This window comes from Manacus candei, unplaced genomic scaffold (genome assembly GCF_025592945.1).
Source record: "Manacus candei isolate 608988 ecotype Guabito, Panama unplaced genomic scaffold, ASM2559294v1 h1tg000019l, whole genome shotgun sequence".
Lineage (NCBI taxonomy): Eukaryota > Metazoa > Chordata > Aves > Passeriformes > Pipridae > Manacus > Manacus candei.
Window position 1 is genome coordinate 3,432,366 of NW_026138067.1, and position 21,284 is coordinate 3,453,649.

At 41.0% G+C, this 21,284-nt stretch overlaps 1 protein-coding gene across 1 annotated transcript in view; it reads left to right on the forward strand.

Annotated features, from left to right (window-relative positions):
* LAPTM4B (lysosomal protein transmembrane 4 beta) overlaps nt 1–21,284 on the forward strand; it is a 60,289-nt gene that overhangs the window by 915 nt on the left and 38,090 nt on the right. The window contains exon 2 of the mRNA XM_051785245.1: nt 15,956–16,067. Coding sequence (XP_051641205.1) covers nt 15,956–16,067 — 112 coding nt within the window. The remainder of the gene's footprint in view (nt 1–15,955; nt 16,068–21,284) is intronic.

Consider the following 21,284-nt stretch of genomic DNA (forward strand, 5'->3'; position numbering starts at 1 on the left):
CTGTTTGACACCCCGTTGCTCAGTCGGGGAAAAGACTCAGTGGGTTGGAGGCAAATTAAGCCCTCAATTCCTCCTCCCCTGTGTTTGACAGTTGTTTCTCCATCCCTTGGGTAGCAGTGCAGGAAAAGCAGCTTTCCCAGAGCTGGCCCTGCCGTAGTTACAGGATTTGCAGAATAAAAAGAGCTGGCTCGTCGCTGTAGATAACGTAGATGCACTTCTCAGCCTGCTCAGTCTCTTGGTGTGAGGAACTGGTCTCTGTCAGATGGCAAGGCTGTGCAGAGCTGTTTGCCAAGCATCATTTTCCAAATGATTGCAGACAGAAGCAGATTAGACCCAGGCTTATTTGCTCACTACAGAAATTCCCTGCAGAAGCAAATGAAAAACGCAGGGCTGGCCTCCCTTGTAGGACAGCTCATTACATAAATTCAACCAGTGTAATAAAAAAGTTGGGTTGACATTTATGTCCTAGAAGTCATATAAAATGGTCTGTGTCCTGTAAAATACATATTTCACCACTGAGAAAATGATGCATTAGTTGAATATTCCTTGTTCCTGGTTTAATAAAATATAATTAATTGCAATGTCCACAGCCTGTAGTATCTGCAATACTGACAGTATTATAAAAGATGCCTCTCTTTGACTGGCTGCAGTGAAGTTTCAGTAAGTTTTAGTATGACCTGAAAGCTTCTGAACGTTTCTTTGAAGTGGCTTGTTATTTCTTTCTGCCTTCAGCTGAATGAAGCCTTTTCATGTTGGCTCCACAAAGATAGGGATATAGGTATTTTAGCTGTTCAGACCTAAAGATATTTGAGGAAGAGGGAAGTGCATCACCTCTGATACAAAGAAAAACCTGACAGCCATTTAGACTCTGTTACCTAATGTATTATTAACATTTAAATACTATTCCCCCAACTTCACATAGATTTTGCAGTAAAATATTGTTTTTAAATTTTCTTTTCTAATGGGTAGCATTTCCTGATTTACACATCTTCTTGCTTTGCTTCTTTTGCTTTCATAAATTTTTCAGGGCAGATTTCTGAATTACTTCAAAATGATAATGTGTCAAGGTGCACATTTCTGTGCTTTCTCCCCTACTGCAAATATTTAGATTTCTAAATGTAACCATTAAGAATAGAGATTTAGATGCATGTTTATAATAAATACTAAACCTTTTGATAGCTTACAAAGTTAGGAAACAATAAGGAAGGGGTAGCTCCTTGAATAAATGGACTCGGTTGAAAGGTCTGGTTGATAAAGTCATACTCAAAAAAAATAGTTTTGTCTCAGAAGAACAATTATGATTTGGCACTATGTGCTATTGAGGGTTTACACAAAAATAGATGTCCTGGTGGCATTTTTTTCTCTGCATGCGTTTTGGATGGTTTCATTACTTCAAACTGTTGCCCGTAACAAAGACACAAACCAACAGAGTGCCGGTTTATGCCGTGCTTTATTCGGGGCCCCGGCAACCTGAGGACTAGCGTCCCAAGTCAGGATTCCAAAGACCTCCATTCTCAGTTCAGCTTTTATACACAAACAAGTTTACGTGCAGTTTCCACAGCAAAACAGTTACATTCAGTTACAAACAAGCTCATAGCAGTTTCTACAACAAAACAGTTACATTCAGTTACAAACAAGCTCATACTTCATACTGATAACAATTGATAATCATCTACTCTAATCATAAATCTGCTTAAGTTGTCTTACCCCTAGAAACTGATTACCAGACCCTTACCACATCCAAGGTAACAAATCATTATATACATGCTTGACTAAATCCTTTGATTATTGTTGCCACTCTTCAGCACAGTCCATGCTCACAAACAAGGTTGCTAACTTACTACTTTGGAGTATTGCTTTCTGGGCCTACTCTCCTACTAAGCCTTAGCCATTCTACTACTAAATTCGAATTATTCTGCAACAAAACCACACATGAGCTATGAGCATTACCTCAACTTAAGTTCAAACAAAAATACTTCTGATTTTTTGCCACATCAGCCTGTATTCTGTATATGGTTTGCCATTATGCTTTACAGAAAATTACTTTAGGAGAAAACATTCCTCTAGAGATGGAATAATTTTCTTGTTGCTTTTCCAAATCTCACTACCTGTGAAATGTAAGTTTCATTAATTCTATGACCATGAATGCAATGATTCAGTAGTAGAGGCACCTGAAAGAGGAAAAAACAGTAGCTTAAAAGTTTTGGCAGGCTTTTAAAATAGCATTTTCACATATTGAGCTGGTTTTGTGTTAGAATAATTTCAGAAGGCAGAATGTCATACCTGAAAAATGTGGAAAAAATAGTGAATTTCTCTAAGATGATGCTTTAGGTCTTTAGTTTTGATGTTTTAATTGAATGCTTCGGATCCTACAAATAGTGGAGAGAGTGGGAGCTGAGTGCAGGTGGAGTCATCAGTGCTACTGTTGAGAGCTCTTTCCACATAGGTAGGAACACTGCTTTTCCAACACAGGCAGAGCAGACATGGGCACTTACAGTGGTCTCATAAAGTATCAATAGCTGGGAAATAAATATTTAACTTTGCTCTATTTAGAACATAATAGATCTCAGAATGCTAATGTTTCTGTAGCTATTGTGTTTCAGTAGTGTCTTCCTGGTAGCGCCATCGGTACTGCATCTAGAGCAATATAACACAGCATTGAGTGGTATTGCAGTATAGCATACAGAATGCAATATACAGTCTGTCACAGAGCACTGAGATACTTCAGTGTAAAAAGTAACTTGTAAAGTTTGGAGCAGCCAGGGAAAATTTCCTGAAAAGAATATCTAATCGGGTTGCAGAAAAAACTGCGCCTCAGGAACTAGTGTGCTGCCTTGGGGAGAAAAGCTTAACAGGAGGTGCTGCAATGTTAAATACAAACGTTATGATGAAGATTTAAATGGCAGTAATATGACTGGCTGGGGGCTGATATTTATTTCAAACCTGAGGACCAGTTTGGTTCAGCTGGTTATTAATCTTTGGGGTTTCATCCCACTGTAATGGACTTTACACTTCTCTGTATCGTAACATAAAACCAGAGGTCACAATAATAACACAGAAATGTTTTGGGGTGCAGAAGTCTTAAAACTGTCGTATTTAAAAAAAAAAAAGGAAATGAGAAAGTTGCTTCCAACAGCTTACTTTTGTCCCAGACAGCTGTATCACCGTGCTGATCAGGGCAGTGACAGTGCTGAAATGAGTTCTGATCTCCCCTGGAATCCAGGGGAAATCTGGCATTTCAGTCTGTTCCAAGTGGCCCAGTAAGTGCTGGTGACTCAGAGTAACACCCCATTCGGTGACAATGTTTATAAACACTGCATGTCTTCTTCCTGAGGAAATGGATTCCACTTTCCTTATCTAAAACACAAAGAAGGAGCAACGTCAGTGCCGACAGTCGTGGAAGGATTTCCCACTCTCCTGGCAGTGAGGTTTCTGCAAACCCCAAGGATCCACCAACATCATCTGGGATAACAGGAATTATTTCTGATTGACTTGGGTGGGGAGAAGATGACATTGTAAGGTATCAGTCCAAGAAAATAAACATTTAAAAGAAGGAGCTTTCATTTTTGAGCTCAGTGTGCCCAGTGCCTCCTGCTACCTGCCTCCCTGCAGCAGTGCCCTGGACACAGGCTGCTCCTCCCGGTGGTCCCACAGTCCCCCTGGGAACCCCAGGTGCCATTGCCACGCCTGGGGAGCTGAGCCCTCCCTCTGCACTCCCTGAGGCCCTGACAGTGAGAGGCTAAAAATAAAAGCTGGCGGAAGCCAGAGAACCTTTTATAACCACAAGTTATCGAGCTGTGTGTCTCTCACTGAAGGATGTGCACTAAGAACATAAATAGAGTGAGCTGAAGTTTTTAACCAGGGTGGCTTCAATATTTGAGCTGCTACTTGTGGAAAGCTCAGCATGAATTGCTGGTTGTGACATTTCAGTTCTGTATTTTTCTGAATATACAGTTGTATATTCAGCGTGTGTAATTTCTGTCTGTATCCCAGTCATTTTTTAATAAAAGGATTGAATTCTAATGGATGAAAAAATGTACTGGTAGTGGCTTCCTTATATTGTAAAGCAAAAGAGCACAGCTTGCTATGGTCTCATTGATCTACAGGTTGAACATCCTGCCAAGATCAGTAGTGTGCACTTGATCTGATGTCAAAAGGAGAATGAAGGTATATATTTTGTGACTGGGCCACATTTATTTCCTGGCCCTTTTAAAGCCTCATGAAAACAGCATGTATGGCAGCATGCTTAAATACCAGTTAGAAGATTTCAGTAATCTTGGCTTACTTGGCAGGGGGTAGAGATCAGCAGTGGCTGCTCGTGTAAACAAAATATACCTACACTGGGATCCTTGCAAGCTGCTTTGTCTGCACTCCTGCAACCTTTACAGTGTAGGAGACTACTCACTCAGCAAGGAGTTTTAAGTAAGGGTCCCTTGAACAGAGTGTAAAGGCCCTTCCAGGCAAAATAAAGGAATTCTACGAAAAGATGAAGTTCTTAATTATTTTCAAACCTATGAGAATCGGGGGATTGTAAGAACTGAAAAAAGAACTTAAGTTGTGAAAAGGGCAAAATTGCACCATTAGAAAGCCTGGTATGTTATCCCAATGCCTGGTTGTGGGAATTTTCATGAATACAAGTAAGAGGCCTTGTGTTTTACTTAGAAAATTAGCTTGCTTTGTTTTTATATGGAAGGAAATGGGCTAAAAATAAAGGATTTCCAGCTTTATCTCTGTATGAAGGGTCACAGTAGCCAGCTCACTGAAGGCTCAGTTCCTTCATGTCAGCCCGGGATGTCGCTTCCCTTGTCCCAGTGTGATATAGCTGGAGTGTTGGGTCAGATTATCCTGCAGGCAGCGCTGTCTTTACTGCTTCCAGGAACAGTCCAGTACTGGTGACACTGGGAAAGAAACCTAGCAGAATAGGGCCTGTTGTGGGTTCACCAGGTAATTGCCCCTCCATGGCCCAGTCCTGGGCTGTATATTCAGAGGGAAGAGCTGGATGGTACCAAGGACATGGCTAATTCTCAACCCTTGGTAGGAGATGTAGCATCAGCAGCATGTGAGATTTCTCCACTGGCAGGTGAAGGGGTCATGATATAATCTGAAATGACATGAGATTCCCAATTCTTCTAGTAGAAATTATTTAAGTGACTACATATTTGTACCCCAAGTACCATGTCTATAAAATGATCATTAGTTTTTCTGTTGTCTGTACTTCCCTTCATAAGATGAAAGCTGAAATAATGAAAAAAATAATAACATTCCCAAGTAACTCATTAGAGTCTTCCTGTGCACACACTTGCTCTTGAGGAGAGTGGGAACTTGGAATTCATTATGAATAAAGAAAAATATGAATGTTACTTTCAAAAGCTTCCCTGATGATTGATGTATATGTTGAATATTCAACTGAGACTGGAGGCAGAGGAGATTCAGGGTATATGCTCTTGGACTGGATTGCATCCATTTCATTTTCTTCTTCAAGACCAGTGGGAAATAAATGACTGATTCTGCACACAAATATCTGTCAGGCCTTGTATGGTATTTTCTTAAGAAACAGAAACCACATGTATGCATTTAAGGTGTGTTAGAGCAAAGAATAAAGACCAATACTGCTCATTAGCATGAACAAAATGATCTTATCTGAAAGACCTTCTCAATAACCACGTTCTAATTGTAACTTTTCTAGAGAGGCAGTATTAAATAATGTAACAGTTAATAGCTTCAGGAATGGCATCCTTAAAGAACTCCCTGCTATGCACAAACCCACCTTGGTTTCTCTGGTGCAGGACCTTTCTCCAAATCCTGCTTCAGGCCCTCTTCAGATGAATTACAATAAAAGAACATATGAGAGGAATTTAAATTGCACAATCAATAAGATAGCTTGTGAACAGCCTAATCACTTGTCTCTGAGTGACAGAACCCATCCATGAACAGGCCAGAAAGATTATCTGAAAAAAGGATGGATTAATTGGTACATTATATCCCAAGTTACCTGTGTTTTCTGTTCTGAGTGAAAATAGCCAGGTTTATGTGTTTGCTGTGTTGCAGAGAGGAGTAGAAGCAGCATTTTATTAGTCCTCCCCAGGATCTATCATACATCAGTATGTTTATTAGTGGTTTTGTGGTAAAAACTTTTTAAGTCACCGAAGGCGTAAAATTTCTTGGAAGTGTCTTTTGGGCAGTCCATGCATTTACTGAACATTAGTCTGTAACACAACACAAGGATTTATGAAAACGTCTTTAAACTCTAATCCCCTAACACTGGCAGTTTTTCTTGTATCCCCAAATACCACAGTAGGATATTTCACAGAGTATGTGAATCATTGCAATGATGGCTGATAATCTGCATCAGTTGTCACAAGATGACACAATTGTCTCATCTAATCAATACAGTTATCAATTCAGAAATTGCAAGCCCTTGTAAAATACCCCTTTTTTCTTATTAAGACCTTCAATTGGATAATATATTCACTGGGATTACAAGTAACAGTTGTCTCCCTCCAGTGAGAAAACAGATGGCTGGTTGTAAGAGGAGCAAAGTTTACATAAATGCTTGTTGAAGGAAAGAATCCTATTAGGAGTCCGGCATGCTATAATTACATTTGGGCTTTTATACAAAAATCATGAATATATTTATAGAAAGGAGAGGAGTTTTTACGTTAATCAAGTAAAATGTGTTTAGAAGTTCTGTTGAAGGTTAATATGTATCTCCTAGTGAGCCAGAGGAGAACACATTAAGCTTCATAAACTGATCGCTGATTAGACTGACGTCAGTGAAAATGCAATTAGTCTTATATATTTCTGGACGTACGGAATGGATTTTGCAAAATAGCCAGGAACTAATTTCCTTGGCTGTTTTCTTTTTCTGTGGTATTATTGTGAGGTTTATGCTTTGACTGGAAGTTTGAAGTGGTCAAGACTTGAAAACATGCGGGGGAGTTTCTGTCCTGTTCTCCAGCAGGGCTGGAGGTTTAAAGCTCCAAATTTCCACATGGCAGAATAAGATTCTAAAACCCACACTTGTTGCTCAAGGTATACGAGAATGCTCCTGGTCAATCTGAGGTGATTCTGCCAGGGAGGCATTATTGAAGGAATAATATGGATTTGAGCCTAGTGCACTGTTCCTGGACCTCCTGTGGGTCAGCTCTCTTTCAGATGTCTGCAATCAGCTCTGACTACTGTCATCCTAGTACCTAGCCTTGGAAGAGCTTTTTAGAGTGCAGTGACTGTTTTTCTTTTCAGTGTTGGCATGTGCTGAGCAAGATCTTGTTCTATCTGGAGATATATTAAGCTACTTAAAAAAGACAGGACAAATGCTTTTGGCAGAAACACAGGCTTGTGGGAGATTTTCGCCTTGCAGAGGTGCATTTCTCAACAGTGAAACAGCTGTGCCCAGACAGACTGGATGCATGTGATCATGTTCTTTACTATTTCAATAATTGTCTGTACTGTATCATCCTTCGAATTCTTCCTTGCATAACTAAATCCCTGCCTTGGGTTGCAGAGTGATTCAAGGATGCAGTCAATCACTTGCATGGCTTTTGTAGATATTGCCTGTGGTGGATACACAGGAATGATTGATTGAAGATTCATTGTGTTTTGGTGCTTTGTTTGGTTTTTTTTCAATTAATTGGGCATGTGGGACTTGCTGTCAGAAGCTGAGGCACAGTCCTCCTACCAGTGCAGTGACACGTGCAAAGAGGCTAGAGGTGGGTCTGAGCACAGACTGTTGTGAGCACAGTGTTGTGAATCTGAGCACAGTGTTGTGGGCTGCTGTGGGTGAGACACACCAGCCACTGGCCAGGGCCAGGTGCCTTGAGCTGTGTGTCCTGGCCTGTCCTCTGTCACAAGTTCACACAAAGGTCCAAGTCCGTGGGAGCTGCCACAGCTCACATCACAGCCACACTTTAGCAGATCTGCCCTCAACCTTTCACAGTCACCTGCAAGACTCAAACATGTGTTTTTGGAAGTCAAGTACAAATGCAGAAACCAAACAAATCCCAACTGGCCAGTTGAACAACCTTTTTTCTAGCAAGGTATTATTGCATACCACCTATTTGCCAGCTCTCCACCACATCCTGAACCAAGTGACCTTTAGGAGAAATGGTGAGTTGGTCTGGCAATGATATAATTTGAACATGGGTATATGATTATATTTCCCCATAAATATTTCCCTGGAGGTCTTGCTGGGCAGAAGACCTCAGCAATAATTTTCAGGACTTTGCTGAGATAGAGGTTCAACTTTCTTTAAATACAATGTAAAAGTAACACTGAATCCACTAATTAATTTGCATAAAAATATCCTATTTCCTTAAACCAAGAAAGGACTAAGATTAAGTACATAACAAATTAAACTCTATCTCTAGGAAGGCAGAAACCAGTAGTGTCCATTCTGCACAATCTGTCCATCTATTTTTTTTAAATAAATTTAAGCATTGCCATATTTCATCAATAACAGACAGCTTGTGCTTTGGGATTTAAGACTGTTGAAAGGCTGGCAGTAGGCAATACTTGAGTTCTTTGTATGGAAGACTGCTGGTAAGTTATGCTGGACTTCCTATATCAATTAAATCAGCATAGCCTTTAAAGTTCAGTGTTTAGTGTTCAAGCAATCGAAGTAGAAATTATGAATAAAGTCTGATTGAAATATTTTATGCAGCTCTCTATTATATGCTCTCTATAATATGCACTTTGTAATATGCTAGTCTGAGCCTGCATGGATGATTCTTTGATTTCTCATGCGTAATATAGAAAAACAGCAACAAGAATTGCAGACTCTACCCTGTCTTCTCCAGACTAAACAACATAAAAACCTTATCACTACTTCTGACCTGACTAATGCTCTCCCTATTGCAGTGCAGTTGGGAAGGGAGAAAGAACAACTTGTGCAGGGACAACATTTTCTTTTATTCTCCTATTATTTTAAGGTTGGGCAATGACCTGAAGCAGGAAGGTTTGTATTTTGTTTTTAAAATGTTTTGTAAGCACTTGCATTTCCTGAATAAATAGCTCATCTTTTTCTGTATTCCTGCAACCTTTTGCCTTCAGTAATAATGTCTGATAATGAATTTCACTGGTTAAAGGGGTCAAGGATCCCCTGTTAACCCAAGTTTAAGTAGCCATCTTTCGATTTCTCTTCAGGCTGTTTTGTTTCATTAGATGACTGTGGCTGGGTTTCCTACCTTGGACCACATATTAACTTTTGCATCGCTAAGATACCAGTAGCTTGTCCCCCAGCACTGGGAAGTTGAAACATTTTCATATAGCATGAGGTAGGTTTACACAGCACAAAAAAGAGAGAGGTGTCTACTCTGACAGCCAGGGTTCTCCTGCTGCTCCATTCCTGGAGTTCAGGCTGGTGACTGAGGTGTGCTCTGATGTAGCTCCTGTGCCCTGAGGGGGAAAGTGAGTGCCATGACACTTGTAAAGAAACTTGTGCATATGGAGGGACCCCATTCCTTTGTTCATTGTTTGCCTGCTCTCCACAGTGGTCAGCTCTAAAACCTTTATTGCTAAAATTTCTTCCTTGTTTCTTCTTTAGTCAGAATTCAGGAAAAAAAAAAAACACCAACAAAAAACCCAGCAAACACAAAACTTTGCTTAGTGAGCAGAGAGAGAAATCACATAGCAAAATCTGCCTATACAGGGCAATGGTTCATAAACCTTAACTCATCATCATTGCTAACAGAAGTTCGGGAAAGGCACCCCAGATAGTGCAAATATACCTTGAGGTATGGAGTTAAACCCTAAACTTGATATTTTTTTTTAACCTTTGTAGAGTTCTTGTGTGCTCTTGATGAACAAAAGTGTTCTTGCTTTTATTAGTATCTTTTATGCTAAAAGAAAAAAAAAATCAAGAACAATGCAAAGAACATGCCATGTGAGAAGGAAAAGGTAGGTGGGGAGAAATAAAGATGTTGAGGTACTTAAATAGACATTTTACATACATTCTTACTTTTTCTAATAGTAATACTGACTTCAAATATCCAAATACTAGAAAATATTCTTCTGTTAAGTTTCAAAGAGCAAAAATAGTTTAAGACTGGGGTTTTGTTTCTATAGGTTCTATAGAAAACAAGTACCTAGAATCATAAAATTGCCTTCAGTTTTTTGAAGAAAGATAGAGGGTATGGGAGTTCTGCTTGAGATTTTCTTCAGTTTTATTAAAAACAATTGGGATTTCTTACTAGTAGAATTAGTGTCCTTGGTGATTTGCTTCAATAGTATCTCCGTAGAGGACAACAAAGTAAACCCTGCCAGTTTTGTGGGTATTAAAAATATGCTAGAATTGTGTGTGCCAATTCAAAACCTGGCCAAGGTTTAGGAACCTTGGTCAGTGACATCCAGAGGTGGCTCACTGTTCAAAGACATTGGAGAAAGCTACTGTTATTTGCTGCTCAGTCACAACCATTTTTGTCAGAAACATCATCTCCTCTTTCATCTGGTAGCTCATATTGTGTCAGGCATGGGTCTACAGAGGAAACTACAGTGATGTTTTCCGTAACTAGCTGCCCCTATCAATCACACTATTACAATTCACTAATACAGGTTACAGGAAGTTGAAGGATAGCTCAGAATTTTTTCCTTAAATCTATTTTTTTTTAGTATTTCTAGATCATAAAAATTTATCTTAATTTATCATAAAAGTTTATCTTTGCAGTTTTCTATTTTTCTCCTCTTTTCTAAAAGTATAATATCTTTTATACCTACATATTACTAGGGTGCTCACTGTCTGTAAACCAGCTCTCTGGAACCATAGAGGGATGCAGGCAGGGAGTTAGTTCTCCACCAGTACAGAGATTTAAGAGATATGCTTAAGTGGATCTCTCTTGAGTTCAGTGAAGCTGAAAACAGACACAGAATTACAACAGTATTTACATCTTGCACCACATAGAGAACATTCAGACTGCTACATGCATGGATTCAGTTATAAATTGAACCCTCATAGAAGTAAAGCTAGAGGATTTTCCTTCCTTTTTCCCATAAATATGGGGTCTCTCTTCATTGCATTAGGAAGTCTTAGGACGACTGTAGTAGAATATTTGTAGAGGGGACTCTGTGAACTTGAATAGAAACATGGCTGTATTTTTAATGCAGTTTAATATTTCCTCTTCTAAACTCCTTTACCAGAGCAATTTTATTTCCACTCTTGACTGTAAGCTGGAGAAAGACAGGGAGAAATTAAGCTGTTGTAACTCCAGGCAATTCTTTTGGTGATTACAGGCATCCACGTACGTTGCATTTCTCTGTCTGCTTGAGTTAGGAATCGAGTAGTTCTACGTCAATGGCATGCTCTTAGAAGCTGCTGGAACTAATTTCATTTCACATAAGCTGGGATAGATACCATGCAGCTGCACTTCTGTGAAGGTTCTAAAATTATAGTGATACTCATTTTCTCATCACTTTTTGATGCAGTGGTTCCAGACACCTTCCAGGTCCTCACAATTCCCTGCTGTCTCTGGAACAAATTGCATGGAGAAGAAGGCCTCTCACTGGTTTGTGGTAGAGGTCTGAAATTTTAGTGCATTATATAGTTTCTGAATGCTAGATGCTGTCTGTGGAAGACATGAGGTTGCTTGCTTGCATCTTAAACACTGCACATTCTTTCCAGCAGAACTGCCTCACATCGTGCATAAGCTGCTGGTTCTTTATCACAGTGCAGATGGAAGCAGCAGCAGTGGCTGGCAGTGCTGGTCCCAGCCTCTGCATGTGCTGCCTTTCTCCCTCATGTCTGAATGCACCGTTTCTCACACAATTGGTGCTGTCTAAAATATCTTCTGCTCAAGTCTGAAATTATGTTTTGTAAGCCCAGAGCAGGAAATCCAATTAATGTTCCAATATTTGGATTACCTATCTCCTACTTAATATTTCCTCTTTCCCCATTTATGTTATACATTTTGGGATCTCTACAAAGCAGAGTTGGTTTCTTCCTCTTCCTCAATGAGAAGGTGGATGTATTTCTGACTACCAGAGAAGTAGGATCTTGGGATTTTTTTTAATTATTATTTTATTTCTATATCAGAATAAGAGTATTTCTTGGGTATTTCTAGGACGTTCCATGGGATCTCTGTCCAGTCTTGTTACAGCAGTCTGAGCACCATCCTGCAGGGACAGAGCCCAGGAGCAGAACTGGGGGCTGAGGCTGATCAAGGGGTCCACCAACAGCCCCAATAGGGAAGGTGATGAACCAGGGAGGCCAACCCGGAGCAAAAGGGGCTGAGACCAGGAACACAGCTGGAGACAAGCTGCAATATGCATTTACAGGGTCCGTCCAGGAAGTGTGGCTGGAGACTGGCACTCCTGCGGTGTCACTGGGACAGGGACTGATGACCCAAGGCTGAGCTGGATGGGGTTTTGGGTCATCAGCAGGGGTGTGGGGAGGCCCAAAGTAGGGCTGTGCAGGGCCAGTAAGGCCTGTTAGTGCCCCTGGGGCTCCTCTTCTGTAACCCTGGGTAGCACTATGGCCACAACCAGCCATAGGACATAGTGGTCACAGTTCTGACTTGATAGTGCAAAGTCTTGTATTTCATTCTTAGCACTGAACACCACCCTCTTGCATGTTCATGAACGTGTTTCTGTTTCTCCATCCATAAAAGGAGGTCAATGTGGCTCTTTGGGAAGGTATAGGGCTTAGCTCCTTACTGAAAATTTGCATAATGAAAATGCTTTCTAGGCATTACTAATTGATTGTTACACTATTTGTTGCTGAAGGAATGTAAAACATCTTGAAGGAAATCTTGGCCCCACAGAGAGAGCAGAAAAATCTTCTTTGCTTTTCCTAGAATGGAGATTTCAGCTTGCATACCAACTGCATTTATCAACAGGGAATCATTCTTTATGCTCTTGTCCTTGATTATGTGTCCTTGGAAAATGTTACATCAGTAAGTTTTTAGGCACGCTGACTTTATACGCTAAAGCATTTTTCAAAATTCAACGGTCACATCACTTTCAAAACAAAAGGAAAACCCTAATGAACACAATACACCCAACTGTGCACACATTTCTGGGAGAAAGAGGGTGAGCAAACAAACACATGGTGTATTTCGCTTGCACTGCTGATAGCACAGCTGGATGATGCTCAGAGACCATTATGAGGATCTCAGGAGAACAACCTGATAGAACAGAAAAGTGATGCACTAAAGAGCATTAGAGAGATTCCTACTGACTGCAGCAGACTTCAGATCAGGCAAACACAATCTGTCTTATACAGGGATTTAAAGGCAGTGCTGACAAACACATAATCTGAATATGGACATATGCATAAGGAGAAAGTAGAGTGCCTAGGTCAGTATTTTATGACTCTTCCTGACTATATCTCTATGAAAAAACCTATATGCCTTTAATATAGCAACATTCTATACATTTTATAGTCTTGATTGCTTGGTTGAGTACTCTTCTTAGGTAGTATTTTTGTTACCGGCCTACGTCCTCTAGGCTTTCACAAAGGAGTATAAAGCAAGAACTGGATTGCAATGTAGAGTTATACGTAATGTTAAAAACTAGTAGGATTTATAGAATGTAACTTTGGATGTTGATAGCCATCTGATGTCTTCAAAGCCAAGACGAGACTGTCCATGGCTACAGCATTCCCAACACAAAACTATTAAGCTGTTCTATGTAAAAATGCAGAAATGAAGATCTCAAACCCCCTTCAGACACTCTCTTCTGCTGTCTGATTGTTCTTGTTGTTCAGCAAGATGCTGAACTTAATTTCCTAACTGAAATTCCCATTTGCTGTCATTTAAGTCGGTTACTTTACTTATCTCCCACTGGATCTGGAGGAATGTCTATTGCCTCCTTCTTTTCTCCACCTTTCTGCACATATAAAAGACTGAGAGCATCTCTCTCTACCTTTTCCTTGCTAAGCAACCCAAGTTTTTTCCCTGTCAGTCTGACTTTCCAGATGCCTGATTGCCCTCTGTTCTGTTGCAGGATCCTCCCCAGGGTTTTTCTTTGTGTGTTTTAAAGGGCTTTGAATTGGACCCTTTCTGCAGGAGGGCGAGTTGGAGGTGGCTTGTGCATCTACTACTCAGGTTTCTGCAGTACTGCCCACCACCATGTAACCACAAGATGAACTTGTGGGATGCCACTGAGTCACACTCGGTTCATTCACTGTCATTCCCAGACTCAGACAGTTCCTTTCTGAGGAACTGTCACCTACTCGATTATTTTCAGTGACAAATGTGATGCTCTCTGCTTGTTGGTATGGAATTGGGCTCTGTTGTCTGAATTCTGCTCTAGTTGGTCAAAATCGTTTTAATCTTATCTCCTGAAGTGCTTACAGTTTGGCATTGTCTGCAAATTAGAGAAAAGTACAAGTCACAAGTGACTTGAAATACCAAGTTTTTCGATGATACTGGAAAATCCTAATCAATATATCTTCTGTGCTGGCTATGCCTCCTTGACAACTGTTCTTTCAGTACAGCTGTCCAGCTGGATGTGCACTCATCTTCCTGCGTGTTCAACCAAACCAGGTTTTCCATGCTCCTTTATGAGAATCTCATAATGTCAAAAGGTGTGGTAAGATGCAAAGAGATGATATCCTAGTGCTTTTGCCCTGTCCATGAGGCCCTCTTAGGCTGTCAGAGAAGGAAAATAAGATTAATTACTTACAGTTTGTCCTTGACAAGCCCATTGTGATTGTTGCTTATGACTGTACAAATTTGAAGTGCTAATGGGGAGACTGTTTGATTGTCTGTTCTTGGGTTTATTTTGTTTTTAAGTCTCACAGTCTAGCTAGAAATTCATTATGTAGCCTTCCTGCTTTAAAAAGGCATAAACAGTGCTTGCTCTTTCCTTGTCTTGGAACTCAGTCTATTCTCAACAGTTTTTCAAAGACTGCTAACAGATCCAGTATCAGCTAAACTTGATGGAATTTCCCTACCAAAAAGCTTTTATCTTACCCAAGAAATTCTCTAGCCTGTTATGTCTTACAATAGCCTCTGTTCCTACACCTTTTTGTTGCTGTTAATAATCTGTGATCAGGTAGGGATGACTTCAAAGTGAGAACCAAAGCAACAAAAATCCACCTTTTCCAGCATATTTCATTATGAGCTTTCTTCTCGCCATTTTCTTGTTCACCAGTTATCTTCCTAGTTCTTTAGTATAAGCTTTTAGCCTGACTGTATTATGTCATGCTGAACAATCTTCTTTTCTGCAATTAGCCCTCTTTACTTCGAAGTGATATGAGCATTTTGTTCAGATTTGTTTTAAAATACGGCTCTTGGCTACCTCTCCGATCTGCTCATAACTGATACTTGACAATCCGCTTCTACTGAATCACTTGGTACTTATTCTTGGTGTTTAATTCACTAATTTCATGTCATAACCAAGGCCTTGGTGGATGTGAATATCTCTCTGTGCCATATGACACAGGAATATGAGCATCAGACACTGGGCTCCCATTGCCATGTCCTTCTGTCCCCCCAGGCCTCCTCATTTAACAGCTCACATAAATCAGCTCATCACTCATGGGCTCTTAAAATACAGTCTTTTCCAGAATTCAGCTCCTCTTTGATCATCTAACAATTTAACAGGGCCTGTCCCCAATTCCAGCTCTGCCATGCTAATACTCCTTAACTACAGCACCCATTTGTAATATTCTGAAAATGACTAGTTTCAATTGATTTTAGTTTTTGCAGGAGAGCAAAATGGTGGTGCTAACATGTTTTATAGTCTGAGAGAACAGCAGAAACTTTTCTGATGGGATAGAGTTGGAATGAAAAGAGGTAATGCACATTTTGTTTCATTTTCATGCTTCCACTTGGGGAGGAAATAGGTCCTGCTTACACCAATCTAGAGAAACTAATTGTAGTGTTAATTAAATACTACAATTGTACAGTTGGAAAACATTCTCTGTCATAGTTGGCATGGACTATGGTGGATAAGTACTGACCAGAGGTGTTTCATGGATTACTTTCACAGCCTGACCCTTTTCTGTTTTTCGTCTCTGTAGATTATCAATTCGGTGGTCTTGTTGATTCTGCTGAGTGCCCTGACTGATCCTGACCAGTACCACCTAACCAGTGCTGAATTAGGGGGTGAATTTGAATTTATGGATGATGCCAGTAAGTACAAACTGCCTGAATACTCCAGCACTTATATAATTGTCCTATTGTTTCAATAATTACTGTCATTTTAATTATTGCTTCACCTCGGTATCTTACAGATGCAGTTTTATTGTGAAGGGTGTGTTCATGGCACAGTTCAAACTGGTTTCCTAGCTGTAACTTTATCTGCCACCTGTTAGTAATCAATCCCTCTGCTCTGCTGTGTCCTGGCTTGTCAGGGGCTGAACCAGCTCTTGGCATGGAAATGTATCCCTGAGCATGATGCTGAAAACCCAAGAGGGATTTTACAAAACATGAGGAGATATGGAGTCTCTGCACCTCTCAGCACCGTGTCCCATTGTGCCTGACATGCATCAGAACCAATACTGCTATTTATAGAATTGTCTGAGTGCGTTCATTCGTGTTGTATGTATATATGCACCCCCCCGTAGGCACATGGCATGACTTGCACAAACCTGTTCTAATAGATACAAGCATAAATGCCAACTGTATAGTCATAGCCATATTAGCAATAACACAGGGCACCTCATTCTCTCACCAAAAGGCATCACAGAAAATCTCCAATACACTTTCAGGAAAGGGTGAGACAGGCCATTTGTCTCCTGCAAAACCTCCTGTCCTTTGCAAATGTTTCTTTCTTCCATGACTGTTTCAAATTATTTGGTAATGTTTGTTGATTTAACTGTTTAATTTATATCTAGAAAAGTTTTCCCTCAAAGTGATTTTGATAAAAATGTCTGTTTATTTTTGTTTCTGCTAACAAAATGATTACATTCAACATTTCTCCTGGTAATCTGGAACAAAGTCTATTGCTAGTCATACTGGTGTCTTTGTGCTCTGAATCCCACTCATCCACAGCAAAAGGCTCTAAGTCCTTTCCTCATTCCTAATAAAAATGCCAGTAGGAGAAACAATAGCCCCACATGTAAGAAAAATATTGCCCTATGGTGTCAGAGCTGCTGGGTATCATTTAAGGAATGCTTATTTCCACAAGGTCTTTAATGCAAATATACCCTGAGGGTCTACATTAAATTAATGATAAGGGGTGATTGCTCTTTTATTGTGTCTTCAATGAAAAACCACCTACAACTTCTGACTAAAAATCTTTTTATATAACTGGATTTAAGAAAGTAAGGACCACAGTAGATACAGATGGGCTCCTAGCTGATTCTGACATATTAAAACTGACTGCCTTGTCCTAATTCTCAGAGATTAACCTTGGTAATGACTGTCTGTCAGTGTGGTTTTATATAGCCGACATCAGAGGCCTGCCAGTGCCCAAGGCTTTAAAATTGTAATTCTGTTTTGTAATGCAGTAGCTGTCAGATCAAGTACATTGGGGATTTCCATCTACACTTGAAAATTGTATTTTCTGTATATTTTTATCAAGGCTTCTGAAGTGAACACAGCAAGTCTGTAAAAGGATGGCTTGTGGGCCAAGCGACCTCATTTCCATTTGGTAAAAGGAACATTTCACAGGCAGTTAAATTACGAATGAACATTTGAATTAATGTCTCCTTTTATTCTTTGACTCCCTCCAGTTTAATGCCTTACTGAGTAAAGGCAGCTGAATCAAGCTACTGGCTTTTATAGTTACTGGAAATAGCTGGCAGGAGATAATTTCTTTCTTCTTTTCTTTAAGTATGACTATATTTGTTCAAATATGAAGAAATGTTTTATTATGAGATAAATCATTAGACAAACTTCCACGTACTTCTCTTTTCCTACTTTTATTTGCCTTTTTTTGAAGAAATGTTTGTCAGGTTAACTGCATGTGCTGAAACCATGTGTATGAAATACAAAAAGATGCATAATTTTTTTATCCCAAAGAAGGTCCCAAAGTTGTTGTCTTCTGTTGACAAGTATTTTTGTTTGTGTCTGGTTTATGGAGAATTTTCAATTTTCTGTGCCAGCAGTGGGAAAAATTCCTGCCACCTGCAAAGCCACAGCCAGCCTTCTGCAAACTGCTTGAAAATGCCAGTGCATCATCAGTTCTGCAAAGGACTGCTCAGCCTTGATTTCAGGATAAAGTGTGGTTCCCAGGGCGTTACCAGAGGCTCCAAGATGCCTTTTTGATTAGACAGAGAAAGGATTTACCTGAACACTTAGAAAAAGCTCTAGGCTATTGCTTTTCCCTTGTATTCTAGAAAAGGAAACAAAAGAGAAAAAAGTCTGCCAAGACTTACCATGTGGCAGATGGAGGTACTGGAAGACACCAGTGTGTGTGGTTTGGCTGGCTCTCCAAGATGTACATCTGGGAGCTGGGCAAAATGCTGGGCTTCCTTGTGTACTGGATATTCAGCTGGGCCCATTTAGACTCATCTTTCTTATTATTATTTCCTTAGGCCTGAGGGAGTCTATGAACTAGAAGCTGGACTAGAAAAAATTAGAAACATGTGAGCTGCTCAGTGTAATACTGCTGCTGTTAAAGACTAATAATCTCTGAGCAGGAGATGGAAAAGCCCTATAATTAATTTTGACTTCCCAGGAGGATTCACCTGAGCCTTCTGCTCAGCTTCTTCAGACACACAGACCATCATCCTGAAATGTCAACAGCCCAAGCCAGCAGTGGGTGTTGCTTGGTTTTACTTACTGCCTTCATAGTGTCAGAGATGTGTGTGATACTTCATAAGCCATGTGACAACAAGGACTGAAATCCTCTGTGTGCCCTACAGAAACTGAGAGGAACTTTGATACAAGTGTCAGCAACTCAGGCCAAAATCTACCTGTGTCCCTGCCCTTGGGCAGGCAGATGAGACAAGCAGAGATCTCAGGGCAGGACAGGATAATATGATGATCTCTCTGCCTAATACGACATGCACCCAGGACTTAAAAAGATTAATTCAAATAGAAAAATTTTAATAAACCTACAGACAACAGCCTTAGACTTCTGCTGGGGAGATAAATGGAAGTAGTAGAGTAGGTACGTTCCTGCCCCGGTCCATCAACATCACCCATGTAGTATGAGCCCCATGTTACAGGGAAGGGGGGAAGAAAACTAGATTCCCTCCCAGCTTAGCATATTTGGAGCAGTATCTTCCCCCCAGACATATCCTCTGGAGGAAAAATGTGCTGGGCTCAAAGGTGCAGAAAACTCTTTCCTTCTCATTGGCCTTCTTCCGTTACCGGAGAGAAAATGCCACTGCTGCGTGGGTTGTGACCCAGGAGGCTGCACAGCAGCTGGCAGCAGTGGCACCCAGCTTGCACAAGCAGCCTGGAGGAGAGAGCAAGGCAGTAATCCTTAGCTGGCAGCAAGGAGGCTGTTGGATAAATAAGGCTGGGAGAGTGGGTGAAACTGCCTGAGGATCACAGGCTGCTGGTCAGCAGCTTTCTGGCCCCTGCTGTCAGAGCTGTGAGCCAGTGATTAACTTCAGGGCTGGGGCAGGTGATGAGCTGAAGTATTTGAGGTCTTTAACACACCACACAAGTCCTGGCTCGGGAACTGGCCTCACTGGCTGTCCTCCCTGTCCCTGCAGCACCCGCCATCAGCCTCCTTTGCAAGAGGAGAGGGGAAGGCAAGGATATAATTTTGAGATGGATTTGAGGGAGCTCCAGATGCAGCTTGCCATGCAAATGAGCACCCCATGACAGAAGCTCTCCCTAGCCCCCACAGCATCTTCTCCCCAAAGCGACGGGAAGGTAGAATCTCACTGCTCTGTATAAGAAAAAAAATTACAATCAACTGATTTCTTTAAACTCAAGGAGAAAACTCAAAAAGCCATCTAAGGCAATAGGCTGTATAACCCCTTCAGTGGTCCAAGTACAGCCCTTCTAGCCATGAATGTCATGGAAAGCACAGCATGGCTGGGGAAAAAAATCACACACCCTTGTTAGTTTCTCATTTAATGTGCTACATATCTAGTTTCATTCTGATTAATTGAAGCTGACACAGCTCAAAAAAACCAATGAAGCCTTAAATGAGAAAGAACTAGCTTGAGCCAACTAGGACTTGGCATGGTGGAGCACAGCTAGGGAGACACTGCAGACAGGGAGCATGAGTGTGTCAGACAAGCTTCAATGTCAAGTTCATCACAGTTTGCTAGGCTCTGGCTCTGAACCAGTTCTGCCGTGGTCACCAGCAAAGTGGAGCCTGTGACTGCTGCATCTGCTGCAAGTGACAATGACAGCAGCTTCCCCTTGGATACAGGTGGTTGGGATTAAGAGCAGACAGAATAAATACGTAAGCAGTGCCTCCAAACTGATGGTCAGAATAAAAGTATTGAGTCCAAGAGACTCTTTTACAAGAGGTTAGGGGCTACAGGCAGCCATTTCCACTTCTCTCCTTTTCTTTCATTACCTCAATTGTACCTGGTCTATTAAAAAAAAATTTGATTTCACAGGATGTATGTGGGCAGCCAGAGTAAATGGCCACACAGCTAGAAGTGTCTGAAGAAGCTGCAGTACCTTTTATTAGTAGAGGTTTATTTTGCATCTTGCTCTTGAGGCCAGAATTCAGATCACCTCTAACAGGCACATCACAGCCTTTACAACTCCTAAAAGGCTAGAGACTGGTCAAAGCAGTGCAGCTCAGACACCTGCACTGGATGTCTGGTTTCTCCACACAATCTAAGAGGAGAAGGAGGTGCATCTGAAGAGCCATTTGGGATGCACTGAGATGTCATTCCCTCCTGAATTACGAGCAGGGGGCCCAGCTGCCTCCCAATGGCCTTTCATAGCACCCACAAGCTGAGCTGCAGAAAGCCACTGTGAAGGAAGCAGTGAGCACCAGGGTGCAGGTAAACTCAGTGCTGAGTGCTTGCCCCTCTCCTGGGTGAGACCTGCTTATTTGGACAATAAGACAAAGATTCAAGCATTTGCACTGTGAGTAAGGACATCTACACTCCAGGGCCTCATCAGACTTGAGACTACAGTGCTTCTCCAAGTGTCAGGAAAGGACACTTTATCCACTAAATTTAATCCATTAAATTAGGAAGTACTCTGCAATAGGACTTCTGTTGTGTTTGAATCCCTATGCAATCACAAGGACAAAATTTGGGGGCAAGAGGAGAGAACAAGACTCCTGAAACCCATGACATATTCTCTGGAAAAGAAGAGGCCTGGGTTCTGAAATCCTTAATCCTGCCATTGGTAGGTACAGTGCCCAGAGAATATAAGCACCATCTGGAGATGCCTTCACCAGCCAGCAACAGTCTCTTCTTGCTCATTTTTCCACCAGCTTCACGAGTCTCAGGTACCTCTCTGCGTCAAGGGCCA